Below are 23,401 nucleotides of genomic sequence, written 5' to 3'. Positions count from 1 at the left end.
ACTGTGGAGTTTGTAAAAAATTGTGCTCAGATCCTCCAATTGTTGATCGGATAGTGTGTAATGGATTTAAAACATGGAGGAAAGAACCTTGCCACATATTTTGGAAAGCGAGAGTTCACATACGAAAACTGTGATTAGGACACTTGCCCCACATGAGGGGCAAGTTTCCGATTTGTTTTTTTTACTTACATTTGGATAAATAACGCCAATTATTTATCTTCTCTGCAGAAATGGAAGATAAGTATTGCAGTGCACGTAACTGCAAACAAATTGCATAAAAATGAAAATTACTGTTTGAAACTGAATGCATAATTGTTATAATTGTTTGTTAGATACGTACTCTTACCCCACATTCCTTTGTGTCTAATTTTCTCCACTAGGTGGAGAATTTGATGCAATGTAGACAAATTGCGTCGTAATCCGACTTGTTCAGTCCGAATGATTGTATTGCTAGTGGAAAAAGATTCAAGTCGACGAAGGACTAGGATTTCAAGAACTTTGGAAAGATAGGAAGAAGATAGTTAGCGCGTGAATTACCGGGGACTTAAGGGTCTTTACCGCGTTTAAGAAGAAGAAGACTCACTTCGGCTTGTTTCGAAGCTATGGGAAAATACGGGACGTAGAGAGTGGTTAAATAGATAGAAGAGAAGAGAAAGAAATTCAGAGCCTCGGTTGGCGAATCGCAACTGAGTGCTGATATTATATTATCAAGGCCAGGAGTTTTTTTTTACAAAAAGAGAACTTAAAATAATACGTATGTCGGAGGGAGAAGAACTAGCAATAGACGAAGGAATAGATGGAAGATCATCTAACAAGTCATTTAAAGATTCTGCAATTGGAGGAGAGGAATTGTCAAGGGACATGTTTTTTTAAAGGGTGATCGACCTGAATTTCAACTTTTTAATTGGGTCAAAAATTAATGATGTGTTTACTAAAAGTGGATAATAAAAAATATGGAACTTTTCGAGCGATTTATTTAGTGTGCAAAATGGATTCGGTATTGGGGAGAGCAGGAGTTTCTAAAGTAATCTTTTTTATGTGTCTTTCCCAATTTCTGCTACTGCGTTAACCCAGGTGGTATTTAAAGAGAGCGCTAGTGTGAAAGTTCTACTCAAAGTTGGCCGGATGCGAAAGTTTAAGGCTTCACTCAGCCGGGGGATATCCGAAGGGGTGATAGAAACTATTATAATATCCCTTCCCCTCTATTATTTTATGCTACATTAATCCTTTACAAAATAGGGGGAGAACAGTGCATTCATCCCTTAAAAACTTTTCCACTAGCTACCATATCATATGTCATTAAAACGAAGAAAAATTGTTATTTTAATGTTTTTTAAAGTTTTTTTTCACTTTTCACCCCATAAATTTTTTAAACCTCAGTGAAGTTTGTCTCTCTCTTGACCCTGATAGCCTTAAAACGTCAGTTTTTTCAATCAGAAGCAGATAATATTAGTAAAAGTCCCTTGAAAAGCGATAAGTTTAGATAAGGGGTTGTTTTCCCCAATTTAGGGGTTGCTCGTAAAAATGGAGGGTGATAGAAAAATCGAGGTCATTTTCGGATTCAGTGACCCAAAATTAGTCAGAAACATCCTAAATTGTTTCCAGGCATTTTTTGAACTATTTTTTGCAGAACAGTGTTATCACCCCTCTATCAGGGTTTCGGAGGTCAGGGCGGGAGAAACAGCGTGCGCAGTGGATCACCATGGCAACCGCATTAATAAACAGGCTTCACCCCTCTCGAGTGCAGTTGAAGTGAAATAAGGGCTGTTTGTTGTGTGTTTGCAGGTGGATTTCTTCTGGATCAACAGGGACCAGCGGTCTTTCGAGTGGTTTGTGAACCTGCTGTCGCAGCTGGAGATGGAGCAGGCTGAGCTGGGCGGGGCCATGGAGCGCTTTCTCGACATGCACATGTACATTACGTCTGCGCTGCAGAAGACGGACATGAAGGCGGTCGGACTGCAGCTCGCACTGGATCTCCTCCATCAGAAGGTGAGGCTGGTCCACTTGCTCCTTTGGGATGAATTGAAAGTCCTTCGTGAGTGAGAAAATCGAGGGGTTAACTTCGTTCTTATACCACTTGTGACTCATAGGGTGGTTCCCTATTATTTTTTTATTGCCTCAACCGAAAGATTATTACCCATGGAGTACGAATTTAACGCTTTTGGATTTTTAAATGACGATATCTATTTTTCGCGATTTAATGAAATGTGAAAAATTTCAAGCGCGCGAAAACGCGACGGCTAAGTAGCAATGATGGGAAAAGTCCGTGTGACGTATTTCTGGTTCCCGCTGCCGCCCTGTGAGGTGATCTTGAGGCGAGGCTTGAGCGCTGATACGACGCAGGCTGCTAGCAGGTAGCAGAGTACCCCGCTAGTGGGTAGCGCTTGGCTTAAATAAGGGTTATTAATACCTTATCAAACGAAGGAAACTTTCGGACCATAGGCAGTTTTAATAGGTGATTATTAAGAGATGTTTCCCTGAGCTCTGTGCCTCATGCATGCATTGGTAATGTCAAACGATGTAAAACTCCTGTCTACTCGTAAAGAAACTAGGTCCCTGTGGCGTCAAATGGAGTGGCTTCGCATGGGCACCAATCTGGCCTTTTTCGAATGCTGTTAAAATTGACCATTGGCATTCGTTTAAACTGGGATTTGTAAAACCAAATAATATGTATATTATGAATACACTAATGGTGGGTCGCGAATCGCAATCAATGCCTTCCGTTTTCTTTGATGAAGGAAGCTACCCGATCGTGGCTGATTGGAGAAGGCTTAGGTTCTTCTCAATTTCCGAATTTGGGGTCAAATTTAGAGAATTAGCCAAGTGCGCGTATTTTAAGTCGTATAATTTAAGTTGTACAAGTTCAATAAATGACCACCTAGGGTGCGCGATAGACGGTGCTTACACAACTCTGCGTTGCTTAAACCATATAAACTACTATGTAATATTTAAGTATACCGGGACTAGCCACGGTGATAACTTTTTACGGAGTCACCCGCAATGCACAAATAGTGCGAAAAATCCACAGAGGAAAAATCATTCGCCTTGATGATGATTTCCTCTGTGGATTTTTTGCACTACTATGTAACGATCTACTAACGATGTTATGTTACTTATTGAAAACTTACCAGTGTGCATGGTCTAAACTAAATGTAGTTCATATGGTTTAAGCCGCGTTGCGAAAACAAATGAAAGGCGAAAAGTGTCTACTCTTAAAAATCGGCCCGGGAGCATGTAATCTTATGATTTCGTGCCAATAGAGTATTTGCACCCAGGAGGATTACGATTGAAATGCATTTGATTCGATAAGGTGCATCATACAGGGTGGTATCCAGAAGTAGTAGGACTTTTTTTTTCGCGCGGGCAGAAATATTGAGGGGGGTCTGAAGGACTGGATGTTGTGGGGGGGAGCTTTGGGAGCAGATTACAACATGCGGCAGTCGCCTGCGTCCATTAGTTGAGTCTGGGCTACTGTTTTAGTGACCTCCTGTTTTGACGCCTCGTCGTTAGTTGCGATGGAGCAAAATTTAGAGCCGTGGTACGCCATCAAGTTTTGCTACAAACATGGAAAATCGGCAACCGAAACCAAGAAAATGCTTACGCAGGCCTACAAGGAGGATACCATGAGCCGTTCCTCGATATTTGAGTGGCACAAGTTGTTTCGGGAGGGCAGGGAGCTCGTCAAGGACGACCAACGCGCCGGGCATCCGTCAACCTCGAAATCGAAAGTGAAATCGATGTTGATTGCATTTTTCGACCGTCGTGGAATTGCCCATAGGGAGTTTGTACCTTCTGGACATACTGTAAACGCAATATTTTACGTGGGAGCGCCCACACGCCTGCGAAATCGGATCACATGCTTGCGACCAGACCTGTAGGGGCTTTCTCTAACTCGTTAACGTTTTGTTGTTAACGGGTTGTTAACGAAAGTCCTCTCTTGCAACGACACCCTCTTATCGAAAGTGTGTTTCTGTATCTCACCTTAACGACAGCTCGTCGTTGCAAAACAAGACCACGGTTCGTCGATAGCAAACAATACACCGTCGGCGCCTGCGAGTGAGGCTAGAATTTTCAACCAATCACATGCCTAGATTTATTCGTTCGGTAGCATTAAGAAGCAGTGCCTAACTACGGTAACTAATAATAAACGATAAATAGTCACCATAAATAAACAAGAAGCTGCTAAAGAACGCACCGGTCGATTTGGAAAAGAATAATAAATGGTGGAGAAAACTGATGAGTATCATTTTAGTAGTGGATTCATTTACTGTTTTTATAATGTGTCGTAATATATTTCCATGAAGAAAAAAATAAAATAAGGGGAAACTAGTGTAAATAAGCGTGTATATTCAAGGATTCAACAGTCGTCTATAGAAGAATATCGGCTACTTTTGGTGTACTATGTATCGTAATGTTCAAGTATAATTACCTTGAAGAGGACTTTCTCTGCTACTTACTCGTTCACCTACGCCTATAATAATTTCACTCTCGTGATTGTAGTAGTAACAAAATTATTTTTATTAGTATTGTAACAATGTAAATTTCGGAGTGCATCTTCAGCCACGGCTTGTTTACATCGTTTGCCTTATTTCCGCTTTAAGTCCACAACTTCCACAGTGGTAGTTATTCAATTAGAAAAACTTATTAACGCTTTGTCAAGATTACGGAAGTGTTAATGTTGTTGGTGCTGTTATTACTTATAATTATATTCTACGCAAAGCGAAGATAAGCACGATATAGTAAACATAGAAAAAAATGTGCATTTAAGGAAGTAATATAAATATTTTCATAGTCGCCCACCATGTTGAGGCATCGAATTACTGATTAAATTCACACAAAAGCAAAGCGTAGCATAGGTTTGTCGTTGGTAGCCACAATTAGGCATAGGAAATCACTGCAATCAGCAGCTGAAAATGATACTAAAAATAAGTGTATGCATGTACCCATCAAAACACAGGCATATTTTTCGTTGGGACTTAGTCTAACAGCATTGCAAAAGTTAAAAGTGACGACTAATGAGTTCTGAGTAAAAGAGGGAAACCGTTATTTTTTTCGCGAACGGTGGCTTTAGCCAGCCAAAAAAGGTATCAAAGATCTGTCAGTGTTAGGACCATATCGGGGGTTATTCAAACGGTTGTTCCGAATTAAAAGTCCTTCGAACATTAGGATTCTGAGTATTCCTAAGTCGTTCTCTCTGCACTAGATGCTTGATTATATTTGCTCTATCCTCACGAGTGATTAGCTCCCTACCTAAAAAGTGAAGTCCCATCAATCGAGCCGAAAGAAACTACCGACTAAAAATAATCTAAGCACCAAAATTGGGATGTGTAAATATTATTTTCACACCAATTTTTACAAGGTTAATAACTTTCTCAAATCTACTTCAAACAGCACGTTTACTCCCCCGCAAAAACTAATGTCTCTGTTGCCACTATTTATACTAATTGTTTACAGCAAAACGTTTTAAAGCTTTCCATCTCCTTCGCAAAAGTGTTCCTACAATTTTTCAAGTGAATACACCTTTATCGCTTTGTTGTAGCAGAATTAAAACTTTAAAACCGATACCGAAAAACATTATAGCGGGCGTCGATAAGCTTAAGACGTGCTCTCAAGCACCCGGATAAGGTATCGACAATTTTCGTTAGTGCTACCGAGAAAATATCGTTAAGCAAGCATAGAGAAAACCAATTGTCGTTAGTTAAGATTTTCGATAAGCTAACGACGTAGCAACGTCGATAAGACTTGCTATCGAGTTAGAGAAAGCCCCTACTGGCGGGGAATTGAAAGCTCCACCACGGCAATGCACCGTGCCACGGTGCGTGGATTGTGAGGGATCTCATGGCTAAATTCGGCGTTTCCACGTTGTCTCATCCGCCTGACAGCCCTGATGTGGCACCACCGGACTTCTTCCTGTTCCTCAGGATCAAATGGCTGCTTAAGGGGCATCGCTTCGACACGGTGGATGCGGTCCAAGTGGCGACGACGAGGGCGCTGAACAGCATCCCGGATGAGACTTCCGGAAGGCCGTCAAGACCTCGAAGACTCGCTTTCAGAAGTGTGTGGATGCCCAAGGGGCCTATTTTGAAGATTATTGAGTCCACGTATCATAATTTTCAATAAACCAATTTTTATTAAATCAGTCCTACTACCTCTGGATACCAACCTGTAAAATACAATTACTTTCCATTAATAGCATTAATTGTTGCTTAGTTTGTGCAATGATTAATATTTAATATGCATTGTTTTCGCATCGATATTGAGCAGACGAAAATTCACAGCTGTTGGCTCATCAGTATATGACGTCATTTTGTTCTATCTCATCAGCGTGCCAGGTGCTTAACTTACGGTGAACTGCGTGTGCATCTTGGAAACGTTGTTGAATATGATCGGTGTAAAGGAAAATACGTTTAATTTAGAGGTGGGTTAAACTGTTCATTTTGATGAACCGTTCACTTTAAACCTATTCAGTATAAAGAATAGTTCAAAATATCAGTTCGTGGCGAATAGTCAGGGTCATTCAGGTGGAAAATACTGTTTATCGGGCGTTAGGAGCGTATGAAAGTTTAGTTTGGCTATTTTTTCTAAGAAGGTGGACATCTATCGCGCATTTCAGATCGCGATCCTCCCTCTTTCATAATATGCTGGTGAAATTTGCGTCGCTTTATCTCTTCCATAAAAAATTCAACCGTTCTTTCCCGGTAATTTTAGCGTTTTGAATAGCGCCGCCTTGCGAGGTTATGTGAATCGATTACGTGCAGACGATAGCCAGCGAGCCGAAGAAGCCCACCTGCCACCGCGGCCCAGGGGAGCGCATTTGATCACTGTCCCTCGTGTGATGGTCGCAATTCAATGTTTTTCAGGTGGGCTTGTGCATGCAGTCATCTCGCGTGTCATCAGTATGTTAGTATTAGATGATATATCATTGTTATGAGGGGACATATGGATCTAAACCATTCGCATCCCGGGAGTTACTTGAAAATGTTCTGTGCCAAAAAATTCGTTCGTCACTAGTCTAATTTGAGTCAATAATTGAATATAGTGAACCTTAAAGTATGTTTACCTATGGATGCGACGTCCTATAATACATTTTCGATAATTGTGTTTCAAGAGAAGTATCAGCGACTGGTGCAGTCTGAGCCAAGAATCGAATTAGCGCGTCTCAAAAACCCAGGAAACGGAATATTGCTTAAAAAACCCAAAAAATACGTTTTTTTTTTTCGACTTTACGGCATTTTCGGCCACTGTGCGGCTGCCAATTATTTGGAGAGGAGGGGGCAGCAGCTGTTTTTCATGTGAGCCAAGACACTGCGGGCGTGGTGAATATTACATTAACGGCTTTAGAACTGGCATTTTGAAGGCAAGGGAAAACCACCGAAATATTATCCCAAGGAGTCGCAGCCATTCCATTAATTATTGTCACCATCAAAAAGAAACAAAAGAATGGTGACATGCGTCCTGACTTAATTATTTTCATATTTTCAGGAGAAGCGCGATCTGATAACTGGATTGAAGACTCGCACGAATGCCGGCCGCCCGAATTGGGACAAGGTGTTTCAGCAGATAGTGGACCAGGACAAAGGCAAGGTGACAGTGTTCTATTGTGGCCCCCCGCAGCTGGCCAGGATCCTCAGGGTCAAGTGTGATCAGTTTGGATTCATATTCAGGAAAGAAGTCTTCTAAACTGCTGCTCAACGTGAAGTCCACGAAAGACTTGAAACACATGTACAGATACACAGTAGGATTAGTATTTATTTATCGTTTGGATTCCCGCGCCGCTGACTCGGATGTGAACTTTTGGCTGTCATCTCTTTTCACTGCGCGGTGGCGCCGTCGTCTCTATGGCCCTCGAGCTGACATTCAGTGCGACGATTTCTTCCTCTTTCTCATCCAAGATGCCTTCCCACAGTTTTATTCTCTCATATCAACGGAGTCTCACACGCTTGGCTTTCATAATAAGGAGCACTTTTTTACCCAAATGTCCAAATTGCGCATAAAATATCAGAGGCGCGGTTTTTTTTCGTGATTCGAATCGTGTGTTTGGTGATGCTGCGCTGGTTAGTGTGAAAGTGTGTGTGCTGTAAAAACCCAAACACTTCGTTCCATTACTCGTTTGTAAATTGCGTTTAGGTACTCTGTTTTTTATTTACATTCTGAGATACGTCCTTAATTGTCTGCCTCAAACTGCACTGCTGTAATAGTCGGCTCCCCGTTAGTAGTATCTTGATTTTTCTGCTTCCTTTTCAACTGTCTCCGATATCGAATTACCGAATTTACACGCTCGAGAAAGTCCTGTTAAAATAAATTTGAACACTAAAATAGATTCAATAAATTAATTCCCTACGCTCTACATGATGTAGCTTGCTGAAAGTTATAAAGTTACGTAAATGAGCAGATTTCAAGAAATGTTCATACTCAGAGTATAGAGCGGTATGACTGGCTTCCTCGAGGGTTGATTAACTGAAGGACAGAGAGAGGAGGCGCTGCTTGCATTGGGATGATCTCCGCGCTTTTACCTTATTGCTCCCACCCTTATCTCGAGGGCCGAGACATTTTTTGTTCTGTTGGTGTGGTTCTTCTCTTTTTTGGGGAGGACATTCTTACAAAAAAAGTTAAATTGGTTCAGGGTTGTTATGAGAGGAAACGCACTTTCATAGAATCACTGCGGTGTTCAATTGAATGTTGTGAGTTGGAGGATGCTCCATTTTTCTGCTGACGATCAGAATGCTGTATGCCTGACAATTTTAATTTGTTGCAATTGTGTGTTTAGTTATTTATTTAATAGGGAATGTGATGATTGCTACTGTTCGCAGAAGAATAAGACATTTTGGTTCATATTGAATCCAGTTGTCTGCATTCACTGTTTGAACTGTTTTTTGTATGTATACTTTTTAATCTGTGTCAGCATCCACTTAATTTGTCAAAGTCCGTGCTCCCTATTTTCGAGGAGTAATTTTTCATTTTACTGTTATGGCTAATCGTTGTTGTATCGGGAATTGGTTATTTGAGATTTTCTGCTTACAATCAAAGCAGACACTCATTCCCATTCCCCGAAGAGATAATAAAATTTAAATTTGCAATTATTTTGTGGGGTTAATTAATCAATTGCAAGCTCTGTGATCCTGTGTCGTACTGTAACCCAAATACTAGCCAAGCAAAAGCTTTGATGTAGTTAAGGTGACACCCAGTGTCCCCCCCTGGAAATCATTGCATGAGTTTAAATTACCTCTGCTCCAAAATTAGAAGCAAAATTCATTTATTTTCTGACGACGCTATCATCGTATATCCGCTAAAAAAGTGAATATTATTACTTTGGAATTCTTTCCTTGAACATCATTTGCAAATTTGTTGCGAAAGAATGAGGACGAGAACAATACGTCGGTAAATGCACTGCGGTGAATTTCTTGCGAAGGATATCCTGCTGATGTCCCCGTGATGTGGGCGGCATTTTCAAAGCTCCTCGGATAACAGCTACGATAACTTCTTATATATAGAAGGGAATAGCGGATATCATTGGGGTAACCTACTCAACAAAGCCTTAGGCGTGTTAATTAAATGACTCTAGTTCACGACAACTCAATTTGACGTGACTTTGGAAAGGAAGTTATGAAAAACTTGAAGCACACGTTGTAGGTTTAATGTGATAATTGAATTATAAGAGCACAATAGCAAAGGAGAATGCAACGCTTTTGAACACGTATAAAAACTATCTGAGGTCCTCTGAATTCAAGGTAAACATTTCTGTGCCGCTAGATAGTAAATATCATGGAGGATCGACTTTATACTTGATATATCAAGCGTCATTCCCTTGGTCGCGACTGATGTGCCTGAAATCTGTACCGTCAGTAAAAAAACCACGCCTCGATTCACTTTCAGTCATATTTGTCCACATTTTCTGATACACCATATATAATTTAAGGGATTCGTGTGAAATCCGCTCTAAAGAATACAACTAGTCAATGAAATTGTATTTGCTAAGTGTGATTGCTGATTTTCCAGTACTTTTGTCATTATTCAAATCCTTACACACAACCACACGTATCTTTATCAAAGTAAAACTTCATTATGGTTTCGATGAAATCAGCACTTAAAAACTACGAACGAATTTTGTTTTTGAAAACTTTCATTCATGATTTTACAATGTATGGTTGAGGACTATTGGTCTCTTCGTCTGAAAGAGCATTTGTTTTCTAAAAATAATTTTCCACGGGTTCGCACGAAATTGAAGTGGATCGTTAAACTAATCAATGAAAACCCCTTTGCAAGCTGTGATTGCTGATTATTTTAGATACTTTAGGAATTATTCAAACATTTACCACAATATTACTTATTTCACCAAAAACCATATTATTCAACGGTCTAGACAAGATCTCCTATAAAACGTTAAAAGCATCAATGCAATATTTATGCAGAAGTTTCATTGCCGATTTCCTAATTCTTTAGGAACACGTTGGCCACAAGTACAATTATCTTCCTATAAATCATAGTTTTTGACAGATTAAACCTGTACTTGAATTTACAATTTGCAAATTTTTAGTTTGGTAACGGTATGTTTGATATTGTGAGTAAGAACTTACACTGAATAATTAATAGACCGTAACAATAAAAATTAGATATGGAAAAGTTCTGAAATCATGATGCTTGGGTATTATTTGACATATTTTCCATAATTTATCATCAAATTGAAACATAGACACAAAAAAGGAAACACTCACAGGAAAAATATAACTGGAAGACTTTCGTAGTTGTAGCTACTTCATCAGCCAAGGAGAGAATGAGTGGGGAAGGAGTGTGTTGGGAAAAGGGAAAAGGTGGGGGGGAAAGGGGAGGGGTATATTGGGGCGGGGCTAACTCAACAAGATACATTCAAACCCGGGTGCTTATTGGCTTGCAAATGCCAGATGCACGCCAATTTGAGGGTGTGGAGATTGAGGGGCGAGTCAGTAGGTAACAGGGAGACAATGATTGAAACTTTGAAACATTGATTAAAGATGGAATCATGCGATAAACAATGTGTGGGGACCGGGAGAGATGCGTGTGGGGATGACGGACAACAGGATGCACGGTGATTATTTATTCTAAGGTTGAGGGGGGTGGTGCATTGGCCTATATAAAAAGCGGGGCAGAAGTTGCATTGAAGGAGGTATATGATGTTTGTAGAGGTACAGGTGGTGGAAGGAGATATCGGGAGGAATTTAAGTTTGGAGAGGAAAGAGGCTGGGGGTGGAGAGAAAATTTTACAGGTTTTACATCTAGGACGGTTGCACGGCGAGGGTGGGGTAGTGGGGACTGAATTCAATTTTTGGAGGGGGCGGGTGGCTTTGAAGATGGTGTTGAGGTTAGGTGGTCTCTTATACGTGATCCGTGGAAGAGAGGGGAAAATTTGTGAGGTGGATTTGTGGTTGGAGAGAATGGTGTACAAGTCCTTCACAGTGGCGGATACAGATGGGGGGCGCAGGGGGCGCGCGCCCCCCCTTTGCGGGGCCACCCGTATTGCCAAACATAGCAGAACCATAATTTTAACTTTTTTATATCATAAGATGGCATTGTCCTGAATGTGTGTTAAATCACTTTAGTTAAAATTTCTGAAGCTCTGCATGTGACTTGATTATTTTTTATTGCGATAGAAGTAAAGGTAACTCAAGATGTCTTTTGCGCCCCCCCTTGAATTTTCTCTGTATCCGCCACTGGTCCTTCAGGATGTCCTGTAAGGCATGAGCACCGGGGAAGTAAGTGGTGAGAAGAGATGGAGAGCAATTCTTTTCAGCACGGGGTTTATTGGACCTGTAAGGTTTTTTTCTAATTTTGTTGACTAACAGTTTATCGGGGTACCCGCGGCGGAGAAGAGAAGCGTGTAGATTGGAAAGGAACTTCTCAAGGTCTTCGGGGTTGTTGCAGATTTTGTGACCACGGACGGAGAGAGAAAAAGAGATTGAACGTTTGGTATGTGGTGGGTGGCAGCTGTCATAGTGGAGGTATTGCTGTCTGTTGGTGGCTTTGGTGTGGACCGATGTCTTGAATTTGTTATTTTCAGAAAGAAGAATGTCCACATCTAGGAAAGTGATGTTGGTGTTAGAGATGGAAGAAGTGAAAGAAACTGAGGCGGAAGAGACAAAGGTGTTAAGGGAATTGATGTCATGCGACCAGAGAATAAAAATGTCGTCAATGTATCTGAGCCAAAGGAGAGGTTTTAAAGGGTAATATGTTAGGAAATTTTCTTCGAACAGGCCGAGGAAGAGATTTACATAGGAAGGGCTTCTACTTCCCATAGCACAGCCGGAGATTTGCAGATAGTGGTTGTTATTAAAAGAGAAGGCATTGTGGGTGAGAATAAAGCGGGAAAGATCAAGAAGAAAGTCAGTGCTGGGGTTTTGGGGTGTGGGTCGTAGTGAAAGGTAGTGACGGAGAGCAGCGAGTCCCTCAGAGTGAGGGATCGAGGTGTACAGTGAGGTTACATCAATAGTGGCCATGATAATGGGCTGATTGGGGGGAAGAGAAATAGAATTGAGCTTAGACAGGGAGTCATGTGAATCTTTGATGCATGATGGAAGGGACTGAACGAAGGGTTGGAGATAGAAATCAACGAAAGCAGAGATGCGCTCAGTAGGAGAGTTTCGAGAGGAAACTATGGGGCGGCCTGGATAATTAGCTTTATGAATTTTAGGAAGTATGTAGAAGGAAGGCGTGGTGGTGTGAGATGGTAAGAGAAGGGAAATTTCAGATGGGCTTAAACCTTCGGGTGGACCTTTTGTTTTTAGAAGTTCGTTCAATTCTCCGATGAACTCAGAGTTAGGATCTGATGAGAGAGGGGAGTAGGAGGAGGAATCTCCTAATAATCTATTGCACTCTGCGGTGTAGTCGTTGGTGTCACCTGTACAACGACCGTGGAACCTTTGTCAGCCGAGGTAATCACTATATTTGGGTTTTTTCGGAGTTTCTTGAGAGCAGCGGACTCCGTCGGGGTGAGGTTTGGTGGTGGGTTAAAAGAGCGTAGGAAGGATTCGTTCGCGACCCTGGAGTGGAGACAATTGATGAACGTTTCAAGAGGGTGGTGGGATGGAAGAGGTTTGGGCTGGTGAGAGGAAGGGGAGCATAAAAAGAGGGGAAAGGGGAGAGGTGTATGGGGAGGGGGGGGGGTTAGGAATAGACGTTCAAACCCGGAAAGCTATTGGCTTGAAAGTGCCAAATGCAAGCATATTCGAGGGTGTTTTTCCAAAACATTGTATATATATATTTATAAATAATATAAGTGAACTTCTTCTTGCCCTAGGGTGGGCACATAGGAAAATTTAGCGGTGGAGATAAACGAAAAACGAGTATATTGGCGCTTGAATTCATCAAGCGGGTAAATAGGGGGCTGGGAACATAGTTTTGTCACGTGTTTCCGAGTCATGTGCCCATAAGTGGTTCAAAAAGTGAAAGAAACACTCAAAATATCGTTTAAATGATTGAAATATGCGGGCAATACGCTCATTCACTGTCAACAAACTTACGACCTTCTTAGTAACCACGGTGATCAATGCTTCGGGAAACCGTTTTGATGTGAATGATTTACACAATGTAGAAAAATATATAGTGTATAATAAATGAACGTACGAAATGTTGCCGTTATTTCGTATTATATCCCTTACCCTAGGATTGTATCACCTCCATTTTTGATTTTTAACGTTTGAATATAGCAAACTTAATGAAATTATAAACATCAGTTTTAGAAAATAAACGAACGGAGACTAATGAAATGATTATCCGAATAAATGTATCTCGAATAATGAAGTAATGTTCGGATTTCACTGACGACGTGTGTCTCTCAATGCTGTCACCTTTTTACATCTAAGGAAGGTTTATAACAACAAAACGAATTGATTATAATAAATATATGAATACGGTTAAGAAACTTGAATTGGAGAAAGAACCAAAGAATATTCAAATGTCCCCGTAGGTGTTCAATTCTATAAGCATTAGCAGTTCGATATATTTTACAAAAACGTAGATTCGATATGTGTCGAATATTGGTCGAGTAATATTGCTTGGAAAGCAAATATATTTAAATGGTGCAGCATGAACAATGCTATAATAAACATATTCATAAAATTTCTTCCGTTTAACATCAATAGTTAGACAAATACGAAAATTTGCATATTTGCTACCATAATCATATCGAATTATCAAGTATACTGACACGTGAAATTAAAAATTCGCAATCCTATTGATTTATCTTCCCGTTTGGTCATGTACGCTATATTTCATGGTCAAATACGCCCGCGGATGTAAAATCCTGCATGTTATAGCAATTCGATATATTTTATGAAAACGCTGAATCGATATGTATCTAATGACACACTACATGCAAAACATATTTCCATAGGGATTTGTGAAGAATACCAGGATGTGCACATTCACCAAATTTCATTGGTCCAACGGATATACGAATCAAGTTATGCCAATTTGCGTATTTTCTATAATAATCGATTCGATCTTTCGACTATACTGCATCTGTAATGTAAAATCCGCAATGCTTTTGATTTTAATTCCGGTCTATGGCCATTTACAATATAATTCCTGGTCAACTTGGCCCGTTGATGTAAATTCCTATGTGTTATAACAATTCCATATTTTTCAAGAAAAAGCAGATGCGATATATATCGAATGAGAGACTATATGCAAAAAATGTTTCCATTGGGCATTGTGAGGAATACCAAGTTGTACCCATTCACCAAATTTCATTCGTCCAACGCATATACTATTCAAGTTATGCCAATTTGCGTATTTGCTACAATAATCGATTCGATCTTTCGATTAAACTGCCATCTGCACTGTAAAATCCGCAATGCTGTATATTATAATTCCAGTTAATAGTCACCTACTCTATAATTCCTGATCAACAGTGCCTGTGGATGTAAAATCCTAAATGTTAATGCAAATCGATATAATTTGGAAAATGAAGATTCGATATATATCGCACGTGAGACCATGTACAAAACATATTTCTATTGGGCATTGTGAGGAATATCATGATATACCCATTCCCAAAATTTTTTTGGTCCAACTTATATATTTTATACTGAGGAATCGATGGAAGAAATATCTATACAACGTGATGGGATAACTAAACAACTACAATCGATTAAGAATAGTAAATCTCCGGGTCCGGAGGGAATACCCGCGCGTGTCCTCAGGGAGTTAGCTCCACAGATCGCACCTTATTTAGAGATCATATTCAAGAAGTCACTCTCCGAAGGGAAGTTACCGCCAGACTGGAAAATTGCAAGCGTTACACCCATATTCAAAAAGGGAAATATATATATTAAAAAAAAGAGATAAATACTTTATTCAAAGAAATGAATAAAGACAAAAGAATGTCCATATGCATCATCAAAATTAAATATAGCTGTTAAAACCATGTTATACCAATGTCAAGAAAATCTATCATTTTTTTTTAGTTCAAAATGAACCTATGTATTATATCAAAAATATGTATATGTAAAAATCCTCATTAGTTATAAGTTTCAGCTCACACAAACAAAACACCACCCCCACATCACAGACAATTGCGCACCAAATATATTCAATGTAATCTGGCTGGTTAGGGTGAAGGAATTCACCGGGACAGCGAGACAGCGCCTTCGGCGCGTTAATTAATGAATGAGAGCAAATTTAGCGAAAAACGACCACCCTCGATTTTTTCTGGAAATTGCCGACTTTATCCTCGTGCAGTGGTTTTATTAATAGTTTTATCGACAAAACCATGTTATACCATCCATACCAACAACTGTTATACCATCTTAATTGACACTTCTTATTCTTTCATTTGAAAGGTTTTTAAAGATTTTGTCTCATCAATAACCATAGATACATAACAAAATGGCGGAGCCTGTTTTCAACCCATTTTTTTACATAAACGTAGAAAAAAAGTAGACGTTGTCACCGGCTTACACTAAGTAACTTATATCATGTCGTTCTTTGAAGCTTCTACATTGTGAATCTAAAGTCAAACCTTGCACCAATTTGCAACCCCGAATTTTAAATCGTTTTTTCGAACGCACGGACGACTCCGGTTCTGGCCGGCGGCGGCGGCGGAGAGTACGGCGACGCGGCAAGCGGGTGGATGCAATATGGTCTCATTCACTTTTATGTGTGGATAACAGATATATTATTGACAGAAAATAATCACCAGAAAGTAAAATTTATAAATATTGCTACGAATGACTCTCATTATGCAATCGCTGGGCACTGCAAGAGGTGCACTGAAAGGTTTCTTTCTTTGAGTGCATTCCATGGAGAATGGACTTAAATCGCGTTCTTAAAGTGGATAAATTATTCGAATCAGCTCTAAGGAACCGGAGTTAGCTCAGTATCATGGTGACAAGGTGAGGATAGTGTTGGATGTTGATAATTGGGAGTATTTTGCCTTTTCTGGCTAGTGGAGTTTTATTGCACACTTCCGATATTCTGTAAAGGCCTGTTTACACGGTACATTAACTCGTACGGGTTAATGTCTAAATGTATGAACGCGAGAATGAACGCCAAAATGCACCGTGTAACCACTCCAAAATGTACAAATGTATGAATGCGTGAACAGAAAATAGAACCTGTTCTAATTTGGTTCATGCATTCGCACAAGTTGCGCTCGTTTCAGAGACACCTGGTGGTAGACAGTGGGAACGTCACTTTCAGCTTGCGTTGTTCGATGTGTTTTGGCTTGTGGTGTTTACGGTGATCTTTCGACAGCTAATTTATCCTGACCTCTGCTCTATTCGGACTTCTCTCTCTCCAGTTTGACCCTTGCATTGTTTTTGGCTCTCTCACTCTCCCGTTTACGACTTTTGCGCGATTTGGACTACTCTTCACGGATTTTACTTTGCGGTCAGTAATGGCTTGGACCAAAGGACAAGTACAATCGTTAATTTATTTGGTGAGCGAGAGGCCTTATTTGTTCGACCCGAGGAACTCTCTGTACAAGAACAAGGGGAAGAGGATGTCTGGCCTGACGGAGATAGCGCAGCAGATGAGATTCGAAAGGTAGTAGTTTCATGTTAATGTCATTAAATATACTTTCCTTACATATTCTTGCTAGGTGGTTCACGTGATACCAGCTACGTTAGATTGTGTAATTCCTGTCAATTGTGCTAAGTTTTGATTGCTAAAACCATAAATAATCATACCAGCCTTTTGCGGATTTCTTTTTCGTTTTTGGGTAGACCGGGGACGACTGCCATGGACATAAAGAGAAAATGGTACTCTATTAGGACCAATTACATGGCAGAGAGAAGGAAGGTGACGACGTCCAAAAGGAGCGGCGCCGGGACGGATTCCGTAAGTTCATAAAAATTGAAACTACTGCCCATCGTTATTCTGTAGCAAGTGAATTGTTTGTTAAGTTGAAAATTATTTGATAATTTCAGGTTTATGTACCATCTCTGTACTATTACGGAGAGATGGGGTTCTTGGATGAGTACACTTCACCAAGGGGGAGCACGTCAACCTTGGATGAAGATGTTGAGGTAGGTTTATGCCAACTATTTACGTTTCCCTTTACCCTGCATGCAACCTCATCACTGACCCATTACCTAAGCATTCGATGAGTTCATTTGCAGATCAATTAGTGCAAAAAATGAATATTTAAATTTTAGTAGGAGGAGAGATTAAGTGATATATTTATAAATAAATACATTTTTACTATACATGTGCAACGAAAGTGAAAGGTCTTGATTTTGGCTGAAATAGCTGGTATTATTGAATGTATTTTGTTCACCAAAATCATAATAGCTATAGGTTTTTGACTCAGAAGCTCTAACTGAGGTCAGCTGTGAAGGAAGTCAATTTGTCATTTTCCTGTCCATCACAGGGAAAATGGCATTTCGATTTCTCTTTTGTTATTTTACACCAAGAGACAGTAATAAATTCCCTTGCATTCCATAGGAATATGCTGCTGTTGAAGAGGAGATTCCGGTGGTGGAAGAAGGGGAAATTGGGGAATTGGGAGATCCATCTGCTGTGATGGACATTGTGTTTGTGGATGATGATGCTCGTCCGGCAAGTGCTCCACCAATGGCAATGGCAGAGGCACGGGGGAGTGTGAGCCATTCCACCCCAGTGTCATCAGGCGAGGGTAGGAAGAGGAAGGCATCCACACCTGATGACGCTAATGTGTTCCTCAAGTCGGCTGCAGAGGCAATAGGTTCCCTCTATACGAAGTTCCAGCCAAAGGATGGCGATACTAGTTTTGGGGAACTTGTTGCCTGTAAGCTGAGGGGGGTCACCGTTAAAGGCAAGAAGAACAAAATAATGATCGAAATTCTGCAAGTATTCTCTGACAATAAAGAGTGAAGGTATTAAATGAGATAATTTGTTTAATTTATTTTCTTAAAGTTTCACCTTATAGTTAAATTGTATTTGAGCTAAAATAACTTTTATATTTATTTCTAATGTCCAAAGCAGATTGGGTAGGTCTGTTCCCAGTTTGTTGTGGTAGCACTAGTAAAGGGCAGTCACCTTCAGCATTCCCGGTGTATGCAGCACCATTCTTTTCACAAAGAAAATTGTGCAGCCCTACTGCTGCCAAAACTACACTTTCCACCTTCTCCGGGCTCAGGTTGATAGTAGTCAGAAAAACTCTGAAGCGGTTGCTCAATATCCCAAACGAATTTTCTACGACTCTCCTAGCCCTTGAAAGCCTGTAATTGAAATTTCTCTTCTCCTCATCTAAGTCCCTGCTCGGATACGGCTTCAAAATGCGAGGAGTTAGTGGAAAGGCCTCATCGGCAACAAAAACGTATGGCACCTCTGCTTGCCCATGGGGTAGCCTTCTATTTGGTGGAAAGTTCAGGGTGTTGCAGGCTATAGCTTTGCACAAAGTACTCTCGCGGAATACTCCGCCATCACTCACCCTTCCATTGACTCCGACGTCAACATAAATAAATTTGCATTGAGCATCAGCGACTGCCAATAGTACAATCGAGTGGCTACCCTTATAATTAAAAAAGTGGGAGCCAGCACTGGCCGGTGGGCTAAAAGCTATATGCTTTCCATCCATGGCACCCAGACACATGGGGAAGTTCCACAGGCTGCTGAACTTCTCAGCAATATTTTCCCACTCCTGACATTTCCGAGGAACCTAAAACAGGAATGAACCAATGAAACCAACCTTCGCCTTCAATTATAATCATCAAACGTTCTTCATAATTCGTCTTCCTTATTAAATACCTGGAGATATTTTCCTTTCAAGTTGCGATAGATACTCTTGCACACCTCAGGAATGATTTTGCTAATGGTGCTATGATGAATTCTGGTTGCATACATCAACGAGCGGTAGGTTTCTCCCGTGGCTAAAAACCGTAACGTTAACGATAACCTATAAGAAAGGAGTATATTCTATTAAATAAAGTCTACCTTAAAATAAAATACAACGAGATAACACTTTCATAAACAAATTATGACCTCCATGTCCGATTGATACCTTTTTTCTGCAGATATAGACTCCCGCATTGTCGTGTCCTGCTTTTCTATGTCATTTCTGATGAGGCGTAAGATTTCGTGAAATTGCTCTTCAGACATTCGCATAAAATTGCGGAAGGCGTTCGCATCCTCGACTGCTAACTCCCGATGGACCATATGCAATAAACCGCGGCCACCTTCTCTTCTTTGGATCCACGGCCGAGTCCAAACTGATCTCCTCCTCCTCCGCACATTCTTCATTGTTCCAACTACTACCATCATTGACATCAATATTATTGCGGCTGCGGCCGCAGTCCTCTCGTCGTCAAAATCCATTATAAAAATTATAGACACTTTTGTAAACTCGTCAACAACTGTACAAGCTGAATACGAAGGTTGCAGTGATGATTTCACCGGTTATCGCCAGATGGAACTACCGTACAATTATAAAGGAGAAAAAGGTAATTGAATATGACATAAATAATTGCTCTTTGATTGTCTGCTTGTGGTTTGACCTTTTGAAATAAACGCGTTTTGATTGTAAACAAAAGCTATCGCACATTGCGTCACCTAAAATTGTGTGAAAACTTGTGCGTAGGCAATCACCGTGTAACCGCCCATTCATGAATTCCGTTCACGCAAATGTACATGTTTTCGTACATGAAACGGGACATGCATTCGTACATTAACCCGTACGAGTTAATGTACCGTGTAAACAGGCCTTAACTCGTAACTTTTCACTTCACCGTTCTTATTCATGCAAGTTACTCGGTGTAGGATATCCCGCTCAGCAAAATGCTTGAAGCAAACTATTGCGCTTGAAGAAAGATTCCAATCTTTCCGAGGGATATTCTTCAGCCACTTCTGTCTACTGCGTTCATCTTTGGTGAACTGGAACACAGTCACATACCCCTTGTTTTTGGTGGATAGGTAGTTGCTTCTGCAATATGCACACAACAACGCTTGGGCTCCTTTAATGAAAACCATGGAAAGTTGCATTAATAAAGATACTTTCGCAACGAGTAGCCATTCGTTGTTCAATAATATACGACGTTATTATAAACACAACTACACATAGTTATTCATAAGGCACACCAAATAAAGCAATCAATGTTAACCCGAGAATAATAATATTGTAAAAACAACGCAGCATTTATATACCCGACAAATACGCCTCGTTTCATTTGTGTACTCTCAAGGTTACTTCGTGGCCGGCCGCCAAGAGACGCTATGCTTTGGATGAAATACTGCTGAATATTCACTCACAATTCACTGAGAATATCTTTAAACTATTTTACTTACCGTAACGCAAAACAAAGAACAGAAAAATAATTCTTGTTCCCCCTTTTAAACCAGTATTGTTGCACTCTCAATTCCCCACCATTAATGGCCGGCCGGCATGTGACCGCAACTCTTTTGAAGTAATAAACGTGATTTTCCTCCTTCAGCTCCCAAAAATTATCTTAAAACTATTGTACGTACCTACACGTAACACTAATTCAGGTTGATTCCATTCCTTTTATCCATCATGGATACATCCATCTCTTTTCCACCATGGATTCCATGAACGTGTGCTGTCTGGCACAAATATAATTTTCCTCGATCGAGAATGTGAGCGAGAATGTCAAAAGCATTTAAGTCTGTGGTAAGAATTTATTGAGAAATAATGAAAACTATTAATTATTGAAGCAATAATACACAAACAATATTAAAATCAACCTCCAAATACACTCGCGCGTAGGATTTTTTCGAGAAACCAACACTAATTCGTCCACCGATCGATGCTTACATGAAATCTCTTTGTAAATCACTTTTAATAACGATATAAATTACCAATTTACTAGGATATCCCTGAATAATAGTGGAGTTCAAAATGAAATAAAAGGATAGAAACCCACCTAGGAATTTCTGTCGGCTGGAACTCGTTTCTTGGAGTGGCCATCGAAGAATCTTACATGGAATGGCAAGTATCATTAAATATCTACCAGATGCATAGGAATATGTCTATTTAATGGAAGTATTTCTACTGCTTTATCTGCAACAAATACCGTAATTTTAAATACTGATAGTAATTTCTAAAAAAAAATATTTGAAGAAATGATACATACTTGAAAATTAAAAAAAATTTTGATGAAAAAGAAGCCGTCGATAGTTTCTGCAGAATTTATTATCATTAAACGCATTTAATAAATCAAAAATGATAGATGACTGTTAACTGTCTCAGTTTCACGATGGTTCTACGTATCCACGTCCTTTGGAATATAGAAAACCCTTCGTAACGTACTCGGGTATCGTAAGTATATTTTTCACTTAAAGCGCAATAAAAACGATTCACATATTTCATTTGTCGTTTAAGTTTAAAAAGTCGCCGCCAGGGGTTTCAGTACTCATTTGTTTTTAGTGTCGCCAGGGGTGGCGTGAGGGGACATAAAAGCGGGCATTTCAAACCTCATTTGTTTTCAGTTTACAATATTGACAAAGGGGCGCTGTCCCCTAACGACGTATTGCTCGGTTTTTATAGGGTTGGGTTGGGTTGGGTTGGGTTGGGGTGGGTTGGGTTGGGGTGGGTTGGGTTGGGTTGGGTTGGGTTGGCTTGGGTTGGGTTGGGTTGGGTTGGTGGCAGCACCTGTACGAATAAGTTCAGATTTTGCCCGTAGAAAGGCAGTACATGTGTGCATTAACTCCGCAGTTCTCTATGTGTTCCGTGCTTCTCCTGTGCACCCACTGTCTGTGGTTGGGTTAGGTGGCAGCACCTGTACGAATAAGTTCAGATTTTGCCCGTCGGGTGGCATTACATCCGTGCATTAACTCCGCAGTTCTCTATGTGTTCCGTGTTTCTCCTGCGCACCCATTCTCTGTGGTCCGGCATATGAATGGCATCTATATGATACTGACGATCTATTTCATTTGATGTTTGTAATATATCCACACAGTGAGTACCTTTTTTTATACTTTTCATTGGATGACTCGACTCTCCTTTTGAAGAAATTCATTGTCATGACAACTCCTCATATAATTTTTGGGAGCTGAAGGAGGAAAATCACGTTTATCACTTCAAAAGAGTTGCGGTCACATGCCGGCCAGCCATTAATGGTGGGGAATTGAGAGTGCAACAATACTGGTTTAAAAGGGGGAACAAGAATTATTTTTCTGTTCTTTGTTTTGCGTTACGGTAAGTAAAATAGTTTAAAGATATTCTCAGTGAATTGTGAGTGAATATTCAGCAGTATTTCATCCAAAGCATAGCGTCTCTTGGCGGCCGGCCACGAAGTAACCTTGAGAGTACACAAATGAAACGAGGCGTATTTGTCGGGTATATAAATGCTGCGTTGTTTTTACAATATTATTATTCTCGGGTTAACATTGATTGCTTTATTTGGTGTGCCTTATGAATAACTATGTGTAGTTGTGTTTATAATAACGTCGTATATTATTGAACAACGAATGGCTACTCGTTGCGAAAGTATCTTTATTAATGCAACTTTCCATGGTTTTCATTAAAGGAGCCCAAGCGTTGTTGTGTGCATATTGCAGAAGCAACTACCTATCCACCAAAAACAAGGGGTATGTGACTGTGTTCCAGTTCACCAAAGATGAACGCAGTAGACAGAAGTGGCTGAAGAATATCCCTCGGAAAGATTGGAATCTTTCTTCAAGCGCAATAGTTTGCTTCAAGCATTTTGCTGAGCGGGATATCCTACACCGAGTAACTTGCATGAATAAGAACGGTGAAGTGAAAAGTTACGAGTTAGATCGCCTAAAGTTGTCCCCTGGTGCTACTCCCACAGTGTTTCAGGCCCTCTCCTCTTTTCAAAACTTCTTATTGTGATCAGTGAACCATGAAAATCTGTGAACATAAGTAGATGAGTTGTACTTCTAAGAAATGAAATCAGGAAATATTGTATGAATCAGTGGAACATGGAAAGACTGCTGATGAAATGACAACATATATCTTTATTTCCGAAAGACA

General features: G+C 40.2%; 3 protein-coding genes across 3 annotated transcripts in view; 2 read left to right on the top strand and 1 right to left on the bottom strand.

Annotated features, from left to right (window-relative positions):
- The window catches only part of LOC124156976 (NADPH oxidase 5), a 214,222-nt gene extending 205,142 nt beyond the window's left edge, over positions 1-9,080 (top strand). The window contains exons 18-19 of the mRNA XM_046531419.1: positions 1,786-1,989; positions 7,483-9,080. Of these exons, the coding sequence (XP_046387375.1) occupies positions 1,786-1,989; positions 7,483-7,680 (402 nt within the window). The 3' untranslated portion in view covers positions 7,681-9,080. The remainder of the gene's footprint in view (positions 1-1,785; positions 1,990-7,482) is intronic.
- Positions 9,081-16,562: 7,482 nt separating this feature from the next.
- On the top strand, positions 16,563-18,324 carry LOC124157059. The gene is made up of 4 exons (XM_046531531.1): positions 16,563-17,016; positions 17,196-17,310; positions 17,400-17,498; positions 17,917-18,324. Exons 1-4 carry the CDS (start codon positions 16,868-16,870, stop codon positions 18,322-18,324), a joined length of 771 nt encoding a protein of 256 aa, XP_046387487.1. The 5' UTR covers positions 16,563-16,867.
- Positions 18,325-18,379: 55 nt separating this feature from the next.
- Positions 18,380-19,767, bottom strand: LOC124157055 (putative nuclease HARBI1). Its single transcript, XM_046531530.1, has 3 exons — positions 19,454-19,767; positions 19,201-19,348; positions 18,380-19,111 (listed from the first exon to the last, which is right to left on the bottom strand). The coding sequence occupies exons 1-3, from the start codon at positions 19,765-19,767 to the stop codon at positions 18,380-18,382; spliced, it is 1,194 nt and encodes a 397-aa protein (XP_046387486.1).
- Between the last annotated feature and the right edge of the window lie 3,634 nt (positions 19,768-23,401).

The sequence above is a fragment of the Ischnura elegans genome, chromosome 4 (assembly GCF_921293095.1).
Source record: "Ischnura elegans chromosome 4, ioIscEleg1.1, whole genome shotgun sequence".
Lineage (NCBI taxonomy): Eukaryota > Metazoa > Arthropoda > Insecta > Odonata > Coenagrionidae > Ischnura > Ischnura elegans.
The sequence above is the reverse complement of the archived record's forward strand: the minus strand, read 5'-3'. Positions and strand labels throughout refer to the sequence as shown.